General features: G+C 35.2%; 5 protein-coding genes across 5 annotated transcripts; 1 reads left to right on the top strand and 4 right to left on the bottom strand.

The window, feature by feature from the left end:
• Positions 1 to 702: 702 nt before the first annotated feature.
• On the top strand, positions 703 to 1,703 carry LOC17879692 (proline-rich antigen homolog). Its single transcript, XM_006284585.2, has one exon. The coding sequence runs from the start codon at positions 865 to 867 to the stop codon at positions 1,363 to 1,365; it is 501 nt and encodes a 166-aa protein (XP_006284647.1). The 5' UTR covers positions 703 to 864; the 3' UTR covers positions 1,366 to 1,703.
• A 1,727-nt stretch (positions 1,704 to 3,430) lies between these two features.
• On the bottom strand, positions 3,431 to 4,940 carry LOC17880159 (GATA transcription factor 17). Its single transcript, XM_006284567.2, has 3 exons — positions 4,738 to 4,940; positions 4,482 to 4,646; positions 3,431 to 4,025 (listed from the first exon to the last, which is right to left on the bottom strand). Exons 2-3 carry the CDS (start codon positions 4,644 to 4,646, stop codon positions 3,654 to 3,656), a joined length of 537 nt encoding a protein of 178 aa, XP_006284629.1. The 5' UTR covers positions 4,738 to 4,940; the 3' UTR covers positions 3,431 to 3,653.
• A 708-nt stretch (positions 4,941 to 5,648) lies between these two features.
• LOC17878514 (importin subunit alpha-2) lies at positions 5,649 to 9,206 on the bottom strand. The gene is made up of 11 exons (XM_006285263.2): positions 8,875 to 9,206; positions 8,668 to 8,764; positions 8,482 to 8,573; positions 8,260 to 8,391; positions 7,966 to 8,151; positions 7,720 to 7,883; positions 7,545 to 7,623; positions 6,993 to 7,121; positions 6,717 to 6,844; positions 6,233 to 6,604; positions 5,649 to 6,080 (listed from the first exon to the last, which is right to left on the bottom strand). The coding sequence occupies exons 1-10, from the start codon at positions 9,097 to 9,099 to the stop codon at positions 6,235 to 6,237; spliced, it is 1,602 nt and encodes a 533-aa protein (XP_006285325.1). The 5' UTR covers positions 9,100 to 9,206; the 3' UTR covers positions 5,649 to 6,080; positions 6,233 to 6,234.
• A 539-nt stretch (positions 9,207 to 9,745) lies between these two features.
• On the bottom strand, positions 9,746 to 13,250 carry LOC17878923 (AMSH-like ubiquitin thioesterase 3). Its single transcript, XM_023777888.1, is given in 14 exon segments — positions 9,746 to 9,841; positions 9,949 to 10,011; positions 10,216 to 10,270; positions 10,273 to 10,290; positions 10,388 to 10,450; positions 10,531 to 10,620; positions 10,946 to 11,273; positions 11,355 to 11,401; positions 11,533 to 11,638; positions 11,947 to 12,041; positions 12,149 to 12,343; positions 12,434 to 12,509; positions 12,607 to 12,671; positions 13,047 to 13,250. Coding segments are annotated over 13 exon segments (1,275 nt in total). The 5' UTR covers positions 13,146 to 13,250; the 3' UTR covers positions 9,746 to 9,841; positions 9,949 to 9,973.
• A 768-nt stretch (positions 13,251 to 14,018) lies between these two features.
• On the bottom strand, positions 14,019 to 16,253 carry LOC17878084. Its single transcript, XM_006284756.2, has 7 exons — positions 16,156 to 16,253; positions 15,966 to 16,042; positions 14,836 to 14,898; positions 14,678 to 14,725; positions 14,523 to 14,585; positions 14,369 to 14,431; positions 14,019 to 14,228 (listed from the first exon to the last, which is right to left on the bottom strand). Exons 2-7 carry the CDS (start codon positions 16,020 to 16,022, stop codon positions 14,211 to 14,213), a joined length of 312 nt encoding a protein of 103 aa, XP_006284818.1. The 5' UTR covers positions 16,023 to 16,042; positions 16,156 to 16,253; the 3' UTR covers positions 14,019 to 14,210.
• Positions 16,254 to 20,297: the final 4,044 nt, after the last annotated feature.

Below are 20,297 nucleotides of genomic sequence, written 5' to 3'. Positions count from 1 at the left end.
ATCACAGACACACACATTACCCGAGGAGCTTATTTATTATTGTTCATCTCATCTCATCTCATGTGCTTTAATTGCTGCTTTTACATACTCCTTTTTTATAAATTCCTATTTCAAATGATGGATGCAACTATGCAAAGCAGTGCCTCTCATTGTTTATTTATTATCAAAATAGTAAGATTTTGATTAAGTCCGTTTCTACAAGCTTCGTTTCTGGCGAATCATAACTCACTGCTACAAATGAATCTCGTTTCTTTAGAGAAACCATCAAACCAAACCAAACCATTAAATAGGGATAGAGAGATCCGCACAAATATGAAAAGGCGCACATACTGATAAACGAGCCGACATGGACAATGCACGTGCTCTCTCGCGTTCTCATCGGATCCTATGAGAGCTTCGCTTCTTCTTTCCATCCAATCCAACCGTCTTTATTTCTCCACGTGCATCCCTCTCACCACTCACCTCGTTTCTTCATCATCATACGTATATGTATAATAAATATGAATGGCTATGTTCAATTTTAGTAACCAACCATACAAAAAAATTAACAACCAAATACTACATGTGATTTTGTATATATATATATATATATATTTACATATACATATATAATTCTTAAAAATGACGTATCTATTTTATAAAGTTTTTTTCTGTACAAATGGTGAGAAATAAAAGATAGTGTAAAGGACACAATCTAACACGTTCCACTTGAATCACTCTAAAGAGAGAGTCACACCAAACACTTGTGCCTTCACTTCACACTTCTTTGTCCTCTTCTTCCCCCTCTCTTCCCTTCTTCTTTCCTCAAATTTCACTTATATCTCAGATTCTCTCACCAGACACAAACTCCAGATTCATCCGACAATGGAAACTTTCCGAACATTCCATCTTTTGCTCTTCCTCTTCTTCGCATTCACTACTACTTCACTCACGTCACCATCTCAGATCGTAGACTGTACAATGTGCACTTCTTGCGACAACCCTTGTCAACCTAACCCTTCTTCTCCTCCTCCTCCTCCTCCGTCAAATCCATCTCCGCCGCCTCCATCCCCCACTACCACTGCCTGTCCTCCACCTCCTAGCTCCAGCGGTGGTGGTGGTCCATACTACTACTACCCACCTCCTTCTCAATCTGGCTCTTACCGTCCACCACCATCTTCCTCAGGCGGTGGCTACGTCTATCCACCTCCTAAAAGCGGAGGAAACTACCCTTTCACTCCTCCTCCGAACCCTATCGTTCCCTACTTCCCGTTTTACTACTACAACCCTCCGCCGCAACCTATCATGTCCGGATCCGATGCAAGAAACGGATTCGCTTACGGATTCATCACTTTTGTCTTAATCTTATCTTACTTTCTGTTATAATAAATTATTTAAAGAAGATCGATGATGATATGTAGAGGGAAGAAGTAGCTTTATATATTATATATATTAACCCTATACAGGTTAATTTGTCACAAATATTTTTCCTCAGATCCTTTGCAGAGAAGAGAAGACTTATTATGCATGAGAGAGATAGAGAGATCTTCACACTACAACGTATTGAAACGATGAAATTATTGTTTCTTCTGTATTTTTACTACTAGTTTTTTTTTTTTGCTTTGCACAAGTAGAGAAATAATAATAATAAATTTGTACTACCTTTTTAATATCTTTCAACAAATTTTGTGTATTAATGAATGGATTAACTCTTTTTAATATTAGTTACTTTACTGTACTCGCGATATTCCAAATCTCAAACAAAACTAGTTGACGCAATATGAGTTTGGTTAGAAGGACAATATAAAAAGCATCGTTTCTTATAAATAAAACCACATGAACTTGATGACTATAAAGACCAAAACCAAACTTTGAAGATATGATGCAGAGGAGGATCATGAGCCACACACAGAGAGGAAATGAGTAAGTGTGACTTTAGTGTGTGAATAAACTCACTCGAGGCTATTTATCAGGCCCTACTTCCTTCTTTGATATTGGGAAAAGCCCAAAACTGATATAAGTGCTTTTGGGCCTACACGCTCGATGAGAGTATCCTATGTTGTTAAGTTGATGTTTCAGTTTTACGACAAGAATTGATTATGTTTGTTTTTTAATGTTAAAACCAGTGTAACATATATTCCGACAACGAAAATTTGGTGATTACCGATTAAAACAATTAATTAAACGTGTTACTATCATCTATGGAAAAAAAAAAAAAACATAATACTTTGTTTTTGTTGCTATCTCCCCATCTTAATCTGTTTCTTTATACAAAACTGAGAGATGTTTTTTGTTTGTTCTTTCTTTTATTATTAGACACCCACTAATAATGTACTTGAAGACACCCACTAATAATGTACTTGAAGACACCCACTTGAAGAGCTTCTAGTTGTACAAGAGTCTTCCAAGCTAGCATGCATCATCAGAACAGACAATACACATGCTCAAGTTGTTCCAAGAAAACCCACATTCCCTTACTTGGCCAAGCAATTATAGTTTTGATTGGTTTTTTCATTTAAGTTGGCTTCTTTTCTTAGCTTAGTAAACACTAGCATCAACGTCTTTTACGTAGATTCACTAAAACTCTTGGTTCGTTGCTTTTCTGATCAAAAGGAAAATTGTGCAATCCTTCAGGACAAAACCTTTAATCTCTATCAAACTAATTGTCAAAACTCATAACATCATCTTGTGAACACATGCATGGGATTAGTGGATTCAACAATCTTACAACATTGTAGTCTTTCAAACATGTTCACATAGGTGGTCTACTTGCATGCAAGTGTTACACAGAGAATCCTCTAGTTGATAGTTGTTTGTTAACGTCTCTTCGCTATCATCAAATTTGTCAGCCGCATATTTTAACCATACTTGATACTACTCACATAAGACGACACAATTAGAGAAACATAAAAATTATATAAATATTAGAGTTTTGGGAGCTAGAAAAATGTTTTACAAAACTTTTTTAATACTGTATTTGTAAATGTAAAAATAAATAAATAGTGGGACACAGAAATCGAAAAAAGAATCGCAAAGAAAATGAGAAGAGAGACCCCAATTGTCTCAATCACCGACTCTTTTTAAATATTTTTTTAGGTTTATATAAAATTATCAAAACTGATTTTATATATTTTATTCATTTAACGAAAACCCCAAAAATCCATGAGCTGTTTTATAGCTGTCTCATTCTGATATCACGCGCTTCTAGATCGCGTGACCAGCTGTAATTTATTTTGGACAAAAGGGTTACCATCTTTTTTTTTATGTTCACATTATTGTTCCATTTCTAATCAAAAATCATGATAATTTTCTTTAAACAAATTACTGTTAGTGACAAAAACATCCTTATTAATGTGTTGACAAAAAAAAAAAAGATCCTATTATAACGACATTTTAAGGTACTTTAAGAAAAGACTGTATGCAAGAAAGAGAGATAGAAAAATATCAGTAATCAAATAAAACCAGAGTTTAAACGAATAATTATAATAGTAATATCGCATTTATAACATTAGCTTTGCCTAAAAACAATTTCGACTGAATTACATATACTTATATCTTATGACAATTAGGATATTAATTAAACCTCTCTTCATCATTTCTCTACTAACTTATTTTCCCTAAACCTCATCTCTCAAACCATTCAGACAAAAAAAAGGAGTGTTAAGAAACTGATCTCAACCACAAGAAAGAGTCATGAGAAGTACTGCTGCTCGTTCCTCTTCCCCAAGTTTCCTCCATAGCCTCTTCTTCTCCACCGCCGATCTCTTCATCGCCGGTACTTTAAACCCTAAATCCAAAAATCTACTAACCCTTTTCACATTCTTCTTGCTGTTGTTGTTGTTGGTGTTACTGTAACTCTCAGAATCTGTTTTGATGATCCTGTTCTTGACATTTCCTGCTTCAGCTTTACCGATCTTGACATTTCGATTCTCAAGATTGAGATTGTTACTACTAGTTTTGTTCTTGATCTTGTTATCTTCTTGTCTGATTCCAAGAGCTGCTTGTCTCTTCTTCCTGCTTTTGATCCCACAGGCGTTGCACAATGACTGCAAAAAAAAAAGACCATGATCAGACCAGAGAATAAGCAGATCTAAATGAAAGAGACATGTTTAGGAACATTCAAGCATCTCTTCGTTACAAGGGCACCATCATAAACACAAAATCTTAACCTGTACTAAATGTTTTACAATAAAGCTCTTCTCAAACTGGTCACATAATAAGACTCCAAACACAGAATCAAAACAAAACATATGTCAACTAGATGTGTTCCTCTTCTATGATCATAAGTATTCAGTACTAACCAGACTAACTCAATCCTCACTAACTAGACAATTTTTACCACATGATCACATGAATGCTGCAAAACCCAGTAGCGACAGAGCTAAAACAAAAGATCAAACCACATTTAATAGTACCATTTGACTAGATCTAACCCAGAAGGACCTTAAAAAGATTCGATTTTTAGGGTTTTGAAAAACAGAGAATCATGATCATATCCTTACTTTAGGGCCAGCAGGTCCACCACGCCAAAGAGGAGTCCTGCTAGTTCCGCAATCAACGCATGTCTTCTTCGTATCACCTCCACTTCCACTGCTACTACAGTTCCCGTTGTCTACATCAGACAAATCTCCCGCCGATTCGAGCTTCGTCTTTGTTTCTTCAGACATCTACAAAAACACAAAACAGACAAGTTTAATAACCGTGATCAACACCTACAAAAGTAAAGAAAGAAGGATCAAAATGATCAAAGATACTCACATTGATCCACTTCGATGAGAAAACCCAAAGGTTGAGAATAAGATAACACTCTCTTAGCTTAAGCTAAAGTAGAAATGGCAGAGAAGTGATCAGAGACCTCTTCGTTCTGGTTGAATGGCTCCGTGTGAAGTGTGAGAGACAGAGAAAGAGTGAAGATGATAAGGAAGAGAGAGAGAGAGGGAGACGCCGCAGAGGAGTAACGGATGAAACAAACGGAGAGGGATTTTATAATAAAGGAGGAGGCGGGGACTAAAAAACCCTAGATTTCTATTTCTTATTTACTTTTTTATCCTCGGGCGGGGCTTTTTATTACACTCTCACCACCCGCCAAACAATCACAAACCGAAACAAAAAGAAGAGGGAAATATTTTTTTACAGCTTTGTAATAAAATGAGTAACAAAACAATCCAAGTTGGTTTTTAATGGTATCTTCTTGCTTTGGTACCAAATTTGAATTTTTTTCAAAAGCTGGCGCACAAATTTTTTTCTTGAATTGCTTCTTTTGTTATGGTAGTTCAACTGTATGCCACGTTGAGTTTCTTAAACTGGGCTTATTAGAGAGATTAGCGATGCATGCATTTTTTTTTTACTCGCTGTCTTTTAGATATTTTGAGTAGCTTATCACAATTTATCAAGAACTATGTGAATTATAGTTTATGTTATATTAAATATTTTGTTAAATTTATAAATACGACCTAGGCACCTATAACGACAGGGTTTGCTTGCACAAAACATAAGATTTTTTTTAAAATATTTGAAACCCTACTTGAAGTTGACGATAACCATTAATAACATCGATTTATGGACATATGTTTAATATAGATACGCGTGCGTGTGTAGACAAAATAGCCCAAAAATGAATTGGACCGCACTCAAACAGATTAAAAAACAAATACTATAAAACAATAAAAGATACGAACCAATTGGGCCTTTTTATGGGAAACAATAATACCAAAATGAAGTTTGACCAACTTTTTTATGTTTGACTTTGCAGTGTTGTGTAGTACAAATGTAACAAAACCCCAGAGAGAGAGAGAGAGAGAGAGAGAGAGACACATTCTCATCACACATTTTTGAAAACTTTTTATAAAGCCTTCTCCCAAATTTTCCCCTTATAAAAATAAACCCTTGATGACTCCTACCCAACTCCCCACCCACAACAAGCTTATTTCATGACTCAAACCCACCAACCACTGACCGGACCAGACCAGGCCGGACTAAGGCACCCCATCTGACTTTTACACAGAAGACCAGAGACTCTCTAATCAGACCCTTTCTAACCAGTGCCCCCCCAAACTCTTTAATAAGCTGCTTCGACTCTTCAGACTCACCATGCTCAGCTCCTGTTCAAACAAAACCAGACTCACACTTTTACACAAGCAAGACACAAATCCACAGATTTACTCTGGCTTCCTATAGTCTACGCTTCCAATGCTCTAGACATCTGGACAGGACAAATTAGTTCCCAAGTTATATGAGTTTTTTATTTTTTTACCTTCACTTGAAGTTGAATCCACCTGGCGGTATAGCTCCATCAGTACCTCCAAACTGGAAGCCTTGTGCAGATGCTCCTGGTGGTAAAGTTTCATCCTCCTCTTCCAACCAGTATGTTTCAAGAATCTTCACTGCCTTCTCATAGATTTCGCTGTTGTCATGACTCTGCAGATTCTCAATCTTTTCTAATCCCTCAGCATCATCGATCAACTGTGCATAAAAGTTTACATCCCCGGTATTTCCTGTGACCTTTTCAGCCTCCCCAACTTTCAGTATGTTCTCCAATCCTTCCAGACACACAGTGATAATCCTTGGATCAGGGCACACCAAAAGGTCACACAGTGGTTTCACGACTCCCTGTTCCACCATGTACCTAAAACAGGCAAGGGAAGAATTTAACTGACTGTTTGGAAAGAGAGTAAGAAAAGACTTCAAAGGTGGTTATTCGTTCAACAGACAATGGGCCTGGTATCTGATAATCTTACTTGATTTGGTCAGGAGAACCGCCCGAAGTGGCATTTGATACTGCCCATGCAGCTTCTTTCTTTATATCAAACTCAGCATTTTGAAGCAAATTGACGAGAGGGCAAATCAAGCCAGCTTCACACACAGCCTGTATTACCAAAAGAATATTTAGAGAACATAAAACAGACCTAACATCTTTCTTCAAACAGCAGAAGGCTTCTGAAACATGTGATCGAACATAAGTGTACGAGAAACTGATAAGCTGAACAGAAACAACAATTTTCAGAAAAGATAACCTGAATTTGGTCCCTGTTTCCAGCAGTGATATTTGAGATTGTCCAGCAAGCTTCCTTTTTAATGCTCTTCTTATGATTGTGAGTCAGAAGGCTTAAAAGGCTAAGGAGTGCACCATGACTAATTACACACTGCAAGAAAAAAAAATCATCAGCTCAAAACCAACAGAAGAAGAAAGAGATATAACTGATAAATGCTAAATGTTTGAGATTGCTGAGAGCATTTTACATCTAGAGGAGGATTGCCTTAATTAGTCTATATTCTATAACTACTAAAAAGGGCCATTAGGCATTATAAACATAACTAGGGTAAGAAATATGCAGAATACTAGGGAAAACAAAATCTAGGAAAAAACGGCAAATTACATTCCAGATATCTCCTAATATTTGCAAGGAATCAAATTTCATCAGAAGCTACATAATAACTTTGACAACCAAATGACATTATCAACAATCAGATTCAGCTTTCTAAGCCATTGAGTGTTTCATTTTTCCATCAACATTGAACTATGTATGCTGGATAATATGAATGACACTGTAAAAGAACATAAATACCTGTGTTTGTAGATCATCTCCAGTGACAATGTTACCGATACTACGAAGCGCAGGAATAAGCACAGACGGTGATGGATGCCTAGAACAGAATAAAATTTGACGATATTCATTAACACATAAGAATACGATTCATTATAAAAAAACGCACAATAAACTCATGGGGCTTGAAACTCACTGGAGAAGTTCAACGAGTCGAGGAACAACGCCTGCCTCAATGACAGATTGGATCTTGTCATTTGTGCCATCAGAAAGGTAAGAGAGAGCCCAGCACGCATCAGTTAACACTTCCTCATCAGTCGAATGAATCAGGCGTTCAAGGGCTGGAAGTGCTGGACGGACCTGTTATTAAGAGACCACAGATATTAAAAAGAAATATACCTTGATCATTGGGAAGAGATTAAGAGTAGAATGAGAGATAAACCTGGTCAAAGGGAGGTTGTGGCTTTCCCCTGCAGAAGTTTGAGAGGGTCCAAGTAGCATTTCTTAGCATGGAGAGTTTAGCATGCTCATTCAACTGAGAGAGCAATGGTATCAAAGCTCCCTGACCAAGGACAAGATCTCTGCACCGTGGAGAATCACCAGCAACATTCCCTAATGCCCAAACAGCCTTACACATAACAGATCAAGAAAATAAACTTCAGAACGCTCCCAAAAAAAAAAAAAAAGTTGCCCAGATACTTCATCATGAGCAAATTCCATAAGACACATATCTTACCTGCTCACGGACATCATCACTTTGAGAAGCCAACAGTTGGACAAAAATAGGAACAGCACCATGTTCAATGACCACCTTTGTATTCTCTGAAGTCCCAGAAGCAATGTTTGTCAATGCCCAAGCGGCCTCAAACTGAAACCCCACACACACAGAGAGAATTTAGTATCAGATGATAATTTCTATCAAATATGACAGACAAATACAAAACGGATCCCCCCAAACCTGAAGCTGTGGATAATCCTCCCTCGTGAGAAACTCCACAAAGCGAGGCACAACACCAGCATCAATAACCTCTTCAATTGGAGGACTACGCTCTGCCAAATTTTAAAACCATTGATTCATTTCAAGAAATTGCCGAATCGAATACAAAACTCAAAAAAACCCCATGCAAATATAGCAAAAAATTACCAATAGAAAGCAATTTCCTGAACTGAGTAGTCGCTTCGAGCTGTAAGCTTCTATCATCAGACAAAACACCAGCAATCATAGAAGGCAAGCTCTCCAACTAGCCAAAACCAAAATCAAAATCAAAATCGATCTAATTAGTTATATAAACAGAGAGAAGACAGTAACAAATCCTCAAAAATCGGAATCCAGATCCCTACAAAACTGTACCTTCTTCTCAACAGTTGATGAAGCAGGAACAGAAGAAGGAGCGAATTGAGGAAGCTGATTAGCTTGAAGACCTTCGCGACGCTTCTTCTGTAAGCTTTCTTCACGCTTACTCTTACGGATCTCAACCATGTTGTCCTCTCTCCTCCGCCGTCCTTCATCAGCATCAACCGCCACTTTGTAGCGGTTCCGGCGAACCTCAGTCTTAGCGTTAGGTCTCAAAGACATGGTGGCTACTGCTAACCTCTCCTCTTCTTACTTGCTTCGTGACGGTGGATGAAAGTCACTGAAATGAAGAAGCCAAGTCGAGTGGAAACTATATATATACTCAAAAAGTGTATGTATAGCAATCGGCGGATAGATAGAGGATAAACCCTAGACGAAGTAGAGGGGAAGTTAGTTTCCTTCGGTTATAAAAACATTTTGGTAAAATCTTATAGAAATTTTTAGATTCGTTACAGAGAGAGAGACCAGAAATATACTTAAGTTGACTTGTTAACAGTAATTTCCCTAATAAGTAATTACATTTTTGGCAAATTTGGCTTTGTGAAATTGTACATACGAATTTAAAAGCGTATATTCGTTTTTTAGATAAACACAATCATCTTCACTTCAAGAAGGCTCAGCCAAGTTTTGAGAAGATACTACACATATATATATATGTACCGCCAAGACATCTGATCTCTGAGGTCTTTTATATTAAGATTGTCAAGGAAAAATAAAACATGGTGTTGGCCTGGTTTTAGCGGAGGTCAAGGACTTCGTATTTGAGCTTGGCGTTGAGGAAGACGTGTGAGCAATGCTCGTAGATTGGATTACCGTCTTCTGATTCTTCGTGTGGGTGGAAACCTCGTTGTTGGCAGTTACGGATCACGGATACGCCTGATGGATCTGAGAGATGGAATATCCCGTGAGGTGTTGATTCGTCTGTTGGAGCCATTACAATTGCAACTGCTTCTGGTAACATTATCTGGAACATAGACCATATGGTAAATAGATGTACATAATGGTCCGAGAATAATCGCATCTTACGTGATTGATTAACATAAGAAGAACGAAAAAATGGGAAATTTGTACCTGATAGGAATAGTGTGTATGAAGATCAACCGATGACATGAAGCAAGTTTGAGTAGGGTGTGTCTGAAACCAAAAAGTAATTAGCCAGAAGAATCGATAAGCTTATCAACTAGTGGATAAATATGGATTCAGAATTGTTCCACTAGCTTTTTGGTAAGTCACCATTTAGGAATAAAACTAGACATGGAAGATCTTTTAGTTCTTATCATGAAAACTGTAAGCATGAAGGAAAACAGAGAGATAGTCGATGAAGCTGAGAGAACTTACATGAATCCAACCCAAGGGAAATAGAGAGAGTCTGTCCTGTACTTCGAAAATTTCTTCTTCGTTTAGTGTTTGGCACTGATAATAACAAAAGAAAATGGACTATGTGTGAGAAGAATCCCAGGGAGAATTTAAAAGATCGTTATCTAATGGTTAAGAAAAATGAAGACCATACGGAATCAGAGGTGGACTCCTGCTTTGGGATTATGAGAGTAGTGATATGAAAAACCCTGTTTTTCTGCAAAAAGGGAAATATAAACAGAATATAAGTGACGGCAAGATGATTTCAGCTAAAAGGAAAAGGTTTCATCTACGTACCAGAGAGCCAGCAAGTATTCCACAAGTTTCTAAGTTCCTTTCTGTATTTGACCGAGCTAGCCTTAGGAAATCATCCATTATCCGCACCGGCTTCAGCAAATTAAAATAGAGGAAGACAACATTAGTAAAAAAGATGAAAAAGAGAAAGATTTCCAGCACCAATTCTAGCAAGCTTTAATAAGAATATAAGATGTAATGGACATAAACCTAAGACGTAGATATAAAGCACATTTTTCAACATACTGCTACTCAAATATCCCATGCAATACTTCATGGTTATCAATGTGTTGATTCTTGAACACATACCGAGTGAGAATAATCATGGACTGTCGTCCCAGATTTTCTATAACGCTCACAAACACTATGGAATGGATGGGAATTGCACAAAGTAAAAGAAGAGATAGCTGGCACTTACAACATGCAAATGCTGATAAGTATTACTGCCCTCTTTTCCTTCTAGAGCAGAAATTGCAGGTCCTGGTCTAGGATCAGCAACTTTAGATGGGCAAATTTGGGCTCGCTCTTGATGCACTTGGGCAAGCACAGGAGGAGGGGAAGGTTGCCTCATACCAACAAACTGAAAGGGGTCTTCAGTCGCGTCACTAATAAATTGGGAATTTATTGCCTCAGAATGACGCTGCCATCGACCATCATCTAAGGAGAGCACAGAGTTCAGCGTTGCAACCTCTTGAGAATCACCATTAAGTGATGTTGAGGAACCACTCGGTGCAGCTTCAATCAAACTGTAGAAACCCATGGAGTAAGTTAAAAATAGCCATTCCAAAAAAATACTCTTCAAAAGGCAACATATGATAAGTACTTACCCTGAATTTTCAGCAGAACCCCAATCGGTATTATTCGGATACTGAACCTGTCATTCCATACAAATAGATATTATCTCAGCTCCTTCAGATCTAAAAAGACTTGACACTGGATTGGACCAAGAAGAAAAAGAAAGAGTGAGAAAATGTGGGAACAATAACAATGATCAGAAACTGTTACCTTTATCTCCGACGTGGGTGCAACCCACTGACTTTTAAGACCATTTGGACCTAAAAATGAATGTCTAGACAAGGTTGCTTGGTTCGGAGGCAGAAAATCAAATGATCTGCAGGTACAGGAGAGCACAATTAAAGAGTTTGAAACTAAAGATATATTATACAAAACGATAACAACAACTATCTTGATACATGATACCATAAACAGAAAAGCAAAGTAGCATTGCCAGTTTAGTCCATTAGAATGGCAATTTTTCTGGTTATCACAGAAACAGACAGAGGTAAAGCAAGTAAACCAATGACGTATATGGGATTGAGTATCCCTATTTCTCAGGATTTCCAAATGCTCAGGGAACATATGGTGTTGACTTTCTATTAAAGAGAATGACTGACAATTATACCAAGGGGAAAGACTCACAGCTTCTGGAATTGCTGATCAATTGGTGTACGATTTGAAGATGAAGTTATATTATTGTTATACGTCCAGGATGGTTGTGATGTCGATAAGGCTGCCTGTATCCAGGGAAGAAAGAGAAATAAAGGAAACGCTGGTAAGAAGGCACAAGGATTTGAAGTTTTGGGAACATGGATTATCAAGATGCAAATGCCAAGTCTTAGACCTTGTTGATATCATGACTGGAGTATGATGAAGCTTTGTGGGCAGGAGGCCATTCAACAGCATCTGAACTATATGATACAACTGGGAGGTCATTTCCAACCCTGTGAGATTCCTCCTCAGCTCTGTTTAGCTTATCTACAAGCCGGTTGAATTCGGGTTTCAGAGACTCGAGCTCATTGATTACAGCACGCAACCTCTGTTGTACAAAGAAAACCACAGCTGAGGACACTATTATGTATGGTAACAACCAAACAACATTTTGAAGGATAAAACAGAAATACCTGACCTTCCTACTCCCAAGTCTTTCTTGTGGAAGCGATGCCTGGTAATCTCGATGGAAAGGAATGGTTTCAGAAATCAAACTGCAGAGCAAAAGATCAAAAACTTGTAGCTCTTCCTTGGAAAATACATAATTCTCAAATGACTACTTTTAGTAGTTATACACAAAAATCTCCTCACCTTGAATATCTAAGAAGCATGATATACAAATCTACGACATTCTTCTCGTCGCGATATATGCTGGCCTGAGCATTGTTCAAAACATGTTACTATTTGATTTTGTGATAAGTTAAAACTGATTATGCTTAAAGCTACTCAGAAAATAAAACCATCAAAAACCAGGCAACAGGCCATGAATCAACTCCTTTATTACAAAGCAGCTAATCACACAATTGGAAGTAGCTGATTAGGTTTACTACGGAAACTAGAAATCGAACACTGTTCCAATAAACTTGAAAAAAAAATCTAATTGATAAATTGAACTCTCAAACACCCCTAACCTAACAAATCGATCACTGTTCCACCACTTCCTAAACTAGCAGCGCGAATTCAAATACTAGAAACAGTTTATGTGAATTGAGGTTGAGATTCGAATCCCCGTTGCGATATCGGAAACAGACCTGTCGGAGGAGATTATCGGCGATGCGGTAGTAGTTACGGAGAGGGATACGATTATCCACCTCGATCTTACGAGCCACTTTATTCAGATCAATCTTCATCTCACCGTATCCGAGTTTCCGATTTCAAATCGCACAGATCAATGGCGCTGGCTAAGGAAACGTAAGAGTCGGACAGGACTTGAAAACTCTGTCGTTTTAAGGAAACAATGTCGACATGATTACCAAACCAAATTACATACTTAAAAATCAGAGTCTTAGGGGTATAATTGGAATTTAATTCAATGGAATGATTTGTATATGCTTTCTTGGCATGAGTTGATGTGGTTTTAGACTTTGGACAAGTGACCAACTGATCAGATTCTGTGTATACATGGGTTACAACTCTCTCGATAAAATCACAACTATTGGGTTTTTGAGCAAAATAAATAAACAAACGAACCAAAGGGAAAGCCTATAGGGGACTTTGGCTAAAACTAATGAGGAATTGTGTGTTCTTCTTACTAGACTTCATTTAGCAGTCCCCTTCTTATCCAATGAGCTTGATATTACAACTCGATAGCTTGCTGTACTGTTCCAACATCTCCAAGATATGTTTCAGGCAACTTCAGGATCATTCTCTTCAATGTAGATATTCATCTCCTCCTTATACGAAGAAATAGTCCGAGAAATGCCTTATTATGTGCCTTCTCTTTCATTGTTCCTCGGAACCCTTAAATCTCCGACATCATTATTGGGCAAGATGCTAGAGAACGGCCTTTGTCCTTTCGAGATATGAAGTCTAGTCCCTCTGATCGGTCTCACTGTCTCTAACCAATCATCATGATCTGGTTCTCTAACTCGCTTGAGATCCTCTTCCATTAAGCAGACGGATATCATGTGAGCATCAAAGAGTAATTTACTGAATAGCTAATTTATGAATGGAGCAATTTTATGAAACTAAATTTACCACAAGATGGAATGGAGCAAAACAAGAAAAGAAAGAAACAGCAACAAGTGTCTGGGCGATTTTATTGAAACGACAAGCATTTTGTGAACCAAGGGGGAAAAACCAAAACCGAACAAACTGTGCATACAAGTTTTAAATGGAAACATGAAACACGTGAGTAGGCTCACTACCAAACCAATCACGTTCCATTTCCACGTCAATCCCTTTTCCTTGTACCCCTAAAAGCTCGACTCTGTCTGCAAATATTATAACAAAAAAAAATTTCTATAAATATTTGTTAAAAAATAAATCGAATTAACATAATATGAAGGAGAAAAAAATAATCTCATTAGTCTTAGTAAACAGAGTAATTGAATCAACTTATGTATTTTCTCACCAAATTATCATGTCCAGTTGCACAGGTAGGTCTTCTAGGGGGAAGTTTCTTGCGAGGCGTTCTCTGAAAAATAAAAATACAACGAAAACAAAACATACTGTGAATAACTCAAGAGTATTAATCAACATGCAATTACTAGTCTAAATAGATTTACCTGCAATTTGGGTCTTAGGTTTTCTATTGCCGCTATTGTTCTCTCATCTATACTTGCTTCTTGCTGTGGATATATATTTCAATTGTTTAGGTTTTAAAAAATTACACTAATAATGCTTTCCATATGTCAAAGTTTTGATATATAAAGATTTATACCTTGTGTAAAGCCCAATCTGCTGAATCAAAGAAAGCACGTTTGTAATCCTGCATTGATTTTAAAAGTTTGTTAAATCATACTAATTAATAACTAAGATCATACGTATATATGAAAAAGAGGGTTACTTAAAAAAGTTAAAGATGACAATGAGATTCACCTTAGAGATAAGAGGCTTTTTCTTTGGCACAAGTCCTCCGTATTTATTTGCACCAGCCGTAGACTAATGACAACAACAAAACAAATCAAAACCGTAATTAAAAAATAGCTTTATTTTAAAGAGATGCAAAAAGAGAATGATCATCTTTGTTTCATTTCATGTAACGCCTACCGACAATTTCTAAACCGGAAAGCAATTTCATACCGAATTGGTTAACAAAAAGGGTTTTAATGTCATAAAATAATAATTATTCAGATTGTTAAAGAGGTTAATTGTACCGATCACAATCGGACAGAAATCAAATTATGTAGGAAAAAAATGTAAAGCAAAACGAAATCAGCAATTTTTAATGTGGACCGGATCAAACCGGTTGGAGAACAAGTGTCATCAAAGGTTTAACACGTGGCGGCTCAACAAACCGTCGATATCCAAAGTGAAAGATGAGTTTATCGTTTACGACCGTCCGTTTCACTAAAATATCTTATCATAAGATTTTTATGTTAAAAGGAAAAAAACTATATATATTCCTACCAGAAATATCTTCGCACCCGACAAATTAAAAATATTCAACCATTAATTTGATGACTTAGCAAAATGTCGGAAAACGTAATTTATTTTTAATTTTGACTAAGAAAATGTGAAACAAATTAAAATAAACTTAATGTTTGAAATGTAGAAGAAAGATATGAGAAAGAAACGTGTACGCCGTCGTTAAAATTGCCGACGATTAGGTTTGTGGTAATTTACCAAATAAATGTTTTGACTTGTTGACTACTTACTTACTTACTAATCCGACCTTAAACTTACACAATTATCAGATTTTCTTCTAGTCAAAACTTTTCTTAAAACTTGAAAGAAAAAAATGGAATAAATATTTGATACCCAAGATTCAATACCATCTTTAGAATTATTTCGAATATTCATTTTTTACCCATAGATCAAACCATCGAAAACGCTAATATATATATCTGCCTTAAATAAAATAATTACCTAAAAATCTTCACATTAAACCCAAAAAAATAAAACATTGCACCACCATGGCTTTTAAAAAAACTTTTAAAAAAAATATTCAAGAAATTAGAATGAAAAATCATTAAATAAATCGCCGATTAAAATAGAGAAAAATTTACCTCTTGCTGTTGCTGAGAAAATAAGAAATCATCGGCTCTGTTGTAATCCGTCGCCATTTCTTTCGAACCTCTTCGTTCTGATCAAATCAAATTTATAGACAAAAATAATCAATTAAGTAATTCATCAAAAAAAAAGGAAACTGCATTTCGGAATTAAACTTAAGTTATAAAAGAAGATAGAGAGAGAGACCTTAGAGAGGTTCGGAGAGGAGAAAGATGAGGAAGACGAAATAAAAAAGACGGTGAGAGACAGATGATAGATGATAAAGAGGAATATGCGTTTCAGAGCTAACTATTATATATATACACATAATTAAGATATTCATGTATTTATACGATTATATGTACACACGTGCGTAGTAGTTAGACACATAGGCTAAGCGCAACATACACGTGTGTGTGTGAGCTTCTTATAGATATTTTTATTATTTCATTTCTTTTGGGTGGGTGACTTATTATGAGAAGAAAAAAAACTTATTATTATCTCAGTTTAATTAAGACTTTTTGTATATATATTAGTCTCTTGTATAGATATATTGACATAATATTTTGATTTTTTTCTCTGATATGCATATATATATCCATTATTAATGGGTAATCAATTAATATTTTTTGAATTTAACAAATTGAATTTAATATGATATATTTTATAATTCATTATTAATGGAAAATAAATTAATACTTTTAAATTTAAATTGAATTTTAATAATATAAAATTTCATTGTGAAATTTTTTAATAATATGGGTCCATCTATTCAAAAGAAATCTTGTTTTAAAAAACAAAAATTTAGAAAACACGTGGAGGGCTTTGATTGATAATTTGAAATTAAACACTAGATTAGCAATAGCATATTAGCATGTGTATTATCAGATTTCAATGTTCTTTAGTTTACATTTTCTAGCTTGTTTATAATTTTGATTTGATTCTGTATCCAAAACTATGAATTATGAATTGAAGTCCATTTCCTTCTCCTAGAACCTGTGTTTCTCTATTATGTTATATCTTTTTGTACATATTTTTTGTGGTTACCTGATAGGTATAGATTTTTTAAGAAAATTGTATTGAAGTCCAAATTAATGATTTTAATTTAAATGGAGCCAATGATATGAAATTTAGATATATAATATTTTGCGTTAATACATGTTTTTTTAAAAAATGGCTCTAACTAAAAAAGTCAAAGAAGAAAAGATTAATTAGTAGAATAGAGAACTCAAATTTTCTCCATGCCGTTAGGACATCACTTTACACTTATATTGGTTGGTCTTGGTCTCTCGCACATGTCCAACCGACAGGTTTTTTCTACATCTATATATCATATGGGTCATTGTCTAAATGACATTATATACATAATTATCTCTTAAATATAAATACCATAACAATGTAATATTTCTCTATGCTTACTAGTTACTATGTATTATATATATATATATATATATATAATATAATTATCCTCAGCAACATTATAGTGACTTGGAACTGGCCGTGAGATCTTTCTCATAAAGATTAGACAACTATATATGCACTTTAATTAGATTAATATTATAAAATAGAAAAAAAGAATGCTAAGAACAAAGGTAAAATTCAACTCTGGACCACTCGCGCGCAGATGATACTCAATAAACGTCACTTTGAGATACGTAAAAGGATTCTCTCATAAAAAGCTAATGAAATGTACAATCTTTCAAAACTAGTTTCCTTTCGGCGACAAAAAAATAAAAATAAAAACTAGTTTCCTTTCTAGGAAAGATAACTAGACAATATAATCTAGTATATATAATGCGTCCGGTAACAATATGAACAAATTAATCGATCGACATATATGTGTCGTACTTCCTAATTTTTATTAGAAGTTTATTATGTTAATTCTTCTTTAACATTTGTGTGTCCAGAAATAGTGCAATGTAAAGTTTTAGCAGATTACTCGCGAAGCGAACAGTTGTTTTTATGTTTTTACAAGTAATAATGAACTAGCTAGTTAGATTTCATGTAGAACCTTGTCTATATAACCTTTTTAGAGAGGAGTCTTGTTTTCAAAAGCAATGGACTTATTAGGTTTCGTGTGTAACTTTGTCTGAATTATTAGCTTCTCATGATGGAATCTAGCTAGCTTCATGGTCACAAAGTGTGTACGTACGTCGTCTTGTTTTACTTTTACTATTGCTTTAGAGTGATCCGCCGGTCACAAAGCTGTACATGTACGTAAGTACTACACACTATATTAAAAGGTCATTGACTGTTTCCAAGTACTCTAGTCTGTAGTTGTGTTTTGGAGTTGCATATATGCCTATATGGGACATTGAATAGTTTCAATAGCTAGAGATATGATTTTTCTTAGTGAAATTAATCAAATAAAGGAATGTTCGACATCAAAATGTAATTAATAACAGTTTTAAAAATTTTAAAACTATAAACTTCACAAAACTTTATACTTAAAATTATTTCTCACATCAATATCAGTATGTACTATTTACTTATTCTTCAATCATCAAATCTCTAGCAATTTAACTATTTCCAACCCAAAAAAAAAAAAAAATCTCTAGCAAGATTCAGACATGCATCAAACAAGTTTAACGTAGAAACGTGGACGAGGCTATCGAAGATAACAAGATAAACCTAACGAACATAACGTGTTACCGACAAATATGCACGTCGGATATGCACTACTGTTTTTGCTGCCTAAAAATTATCAGCAACTGTTACGGTACCAAAGACGTATGTGTGAGTGAATGCAACAAGTTTTACGGCCCGCCAATTAACATGACCGGAAATACAAACTCTCCAAGCAAAGAATTAGGGCTACCAATAATTTTGAGAGTTTTCTTTTGGCAATTTCTTGTTTTGCTTTTTAGGATACTTATTTAGACATCTTTTAATTAAGGTTTCCAACATTTTTTTTTGTTTTTAATCGTACCACTTAACCCCCTCCTTAAGATAGGCTTAAGAGACTTTTAATGATAATAGTGAAGCGTTACTTATTTTTATGTTTGTCCAATATTAATTATCTTATGAAAACTAATAATATTAATTCGAAGATTTATGAGTCTAATACTACTACTAGTGTGAGAAAGTATAAGTACATTCTGGTTGCATTGTATGGTAAGGAGAACACGAGTACATATAGAAGTTGGGGACAACCTCAGATTTATCTTTTCTTTTTTTGGAGAAACGAATGAATCAAATGGATCAAGTCTTATTTGTTTGTCCATGTAGACGTCTCGAATCTTGGATCACCATAGATTGGTCTAATACTTTGCAAAACCTCCTATCTATCCTGCCAATTCAATTACATTTTGACTATCTTCTTATTAGATTACATTTCTAGATCAGAGGATTATTTATAAGGTAATGGTCGCTATCATGCATGGCAAGGTATCCATTCCACAGCTCAACTCGTTCTGACGCTCTCATTGACAAAACATCAGTAACTATACGTGCTCTCTCGTTACACTGCTCAACTAACTCAAGCAAGTACACAATATGGTGATCTCGTCCGATCCTTTCCATAATCGGGGAATTTTTAACCCATGTTTATATACTAGAAATAATCTCTGCTTAGTGAATAGACATCTCCATCATCCTGTTCAAGTCGATTTTTCTTCGGATTTATAAAACAATGTTATTTTAACACAATTTCACATGATTTTTTTAAACTATACATATTTTTTTATTTAATAATTTAATTAAAATAATCTAATAATAATTAAAATTTAATGAAAATTAGTTCTGAGTTAAGAATGAATTAAGAAGTTTAGTATAAAATTATAATTAAAATTTAGATGACCCTTTAATGAAATAAAGACAAATCTCTACAATGATGTGAAACAAAAAAGAGTTTTTCTAACAAGTTGGGAAGGGTCATGGTTGAATCTTCTCGAAAAAGAGCATTCGTATTTTTATTTTTATAATGCCACTTTGTAGGAAAACTCTATCTTCCCCTTCGCCAACTGATGGATGATGTTTCTTGCAGCCTTGCTTCAATTATTTATACTCGATAAAGCTCGTTTTATTTATTGAGTATATACTATATAGTAGCCCATAAAATAAAACACATCCAATATAATATTGTATCAAATCTTGGTTATCACAAAGGTCTAAATAAATTCATAGTTGTTAATTAGCGTAAGCATATATAAAACACAAACATGAAACTAGAAGTCGGTAACGGTCAAACTTTAGCTTAACTCGTAAGTCTAAACAATTTTAGATTATTAGTCTCTAATCTTAGGCGCAAACCATAATATTTTGGGACTCTTACAATTACCATATTAATCTATTATGGTAAAGAAAGAAAAAAAAATCGAGAACTTAATTCTTAAACCGTGGTAAAAAGA

The sequence above is a fragment of the Capsella rubella genome, unplaced genomic scaffold (genome assembly GCF_000375325.1).
Source record: "Capsella rubella cultivar Monte Gargano unplaced genomic scaffold, Caprub1_0 scaffold_7, whole genome shotgun sequence".
Taxonomy (NCBI): Eukaryota; Viridiplantae; Streptophyta; class Magnoliopsida; order Brassicales; family Brassicaceae; genus Capsella; species Capsella rubella.
Note: the sequence above shows the minus strand (reverse complement) of the source record. Positions and strands in the feature narration are given on the sequence as shown.

Coding starts and splice junctions, on each gene's coding strand:
- LOC17878514 (XM_006285263.2), bottom strand. CDS start 9,099: ATGTCTTTGAGACCTAACGCTAAGACTGAGGTTCGCCGGAACCGCTAC. Junction 8,392..8,481: donor AGGATTATCCACAGCTTCAG/GTTTGGGGGGAT, acceptor GTGGGGTTTCAG/TTTGAGGCCGCTTGGGCATT. Junction 7,122..7,544: donor GAGATGATCTACAAACACAG/GTATTTATGTTC, acceptor TTTTTCTTGCAG/TGTGTAATTAGTCATGGTGC.
- LOC17879692 (XM_006284585.2), top strand. CDS start 865: ATGGAAACTTTCCGAACATTCCATCTTTTGCTCTTCCTCTTCTTCGCA.
- LOC17880159 (XM_006284567.2), bottom strand. CDS start 4,646: ATGTCTGAAGAAACAAAGACGAAGCTCGAATCGGCGGGAGATTTGTCT. Junction 4,026..4,481: donor GTGGACCTGCTGGCCCTAAA/GTAAGGATATGA, acceptor TTTTTTTTGCAG/TCATTGTGCAACGCCTGTGG.
- LOC17878084 (XM_006284756.2), bottom strand. CDS start 16,022: ATGGCGACGGATTACAACAGAGCCGATGATTTCTTATTTTCTCAGCAA. Junction 14,726..14,835: donor AAAAGCCTCTTATCTCTAAG/GTGAATCTCATT, acceptor AAATCAATGCAG/GATTACAAACGTGCTTTCTT. Junction 14,432..14,522: donor ACCTAAGACCCAAATTGCAG/GTAAATCTATTT, acceptor TTTATTTTTCAG/AGAACGCCTCGCAAGAAACT.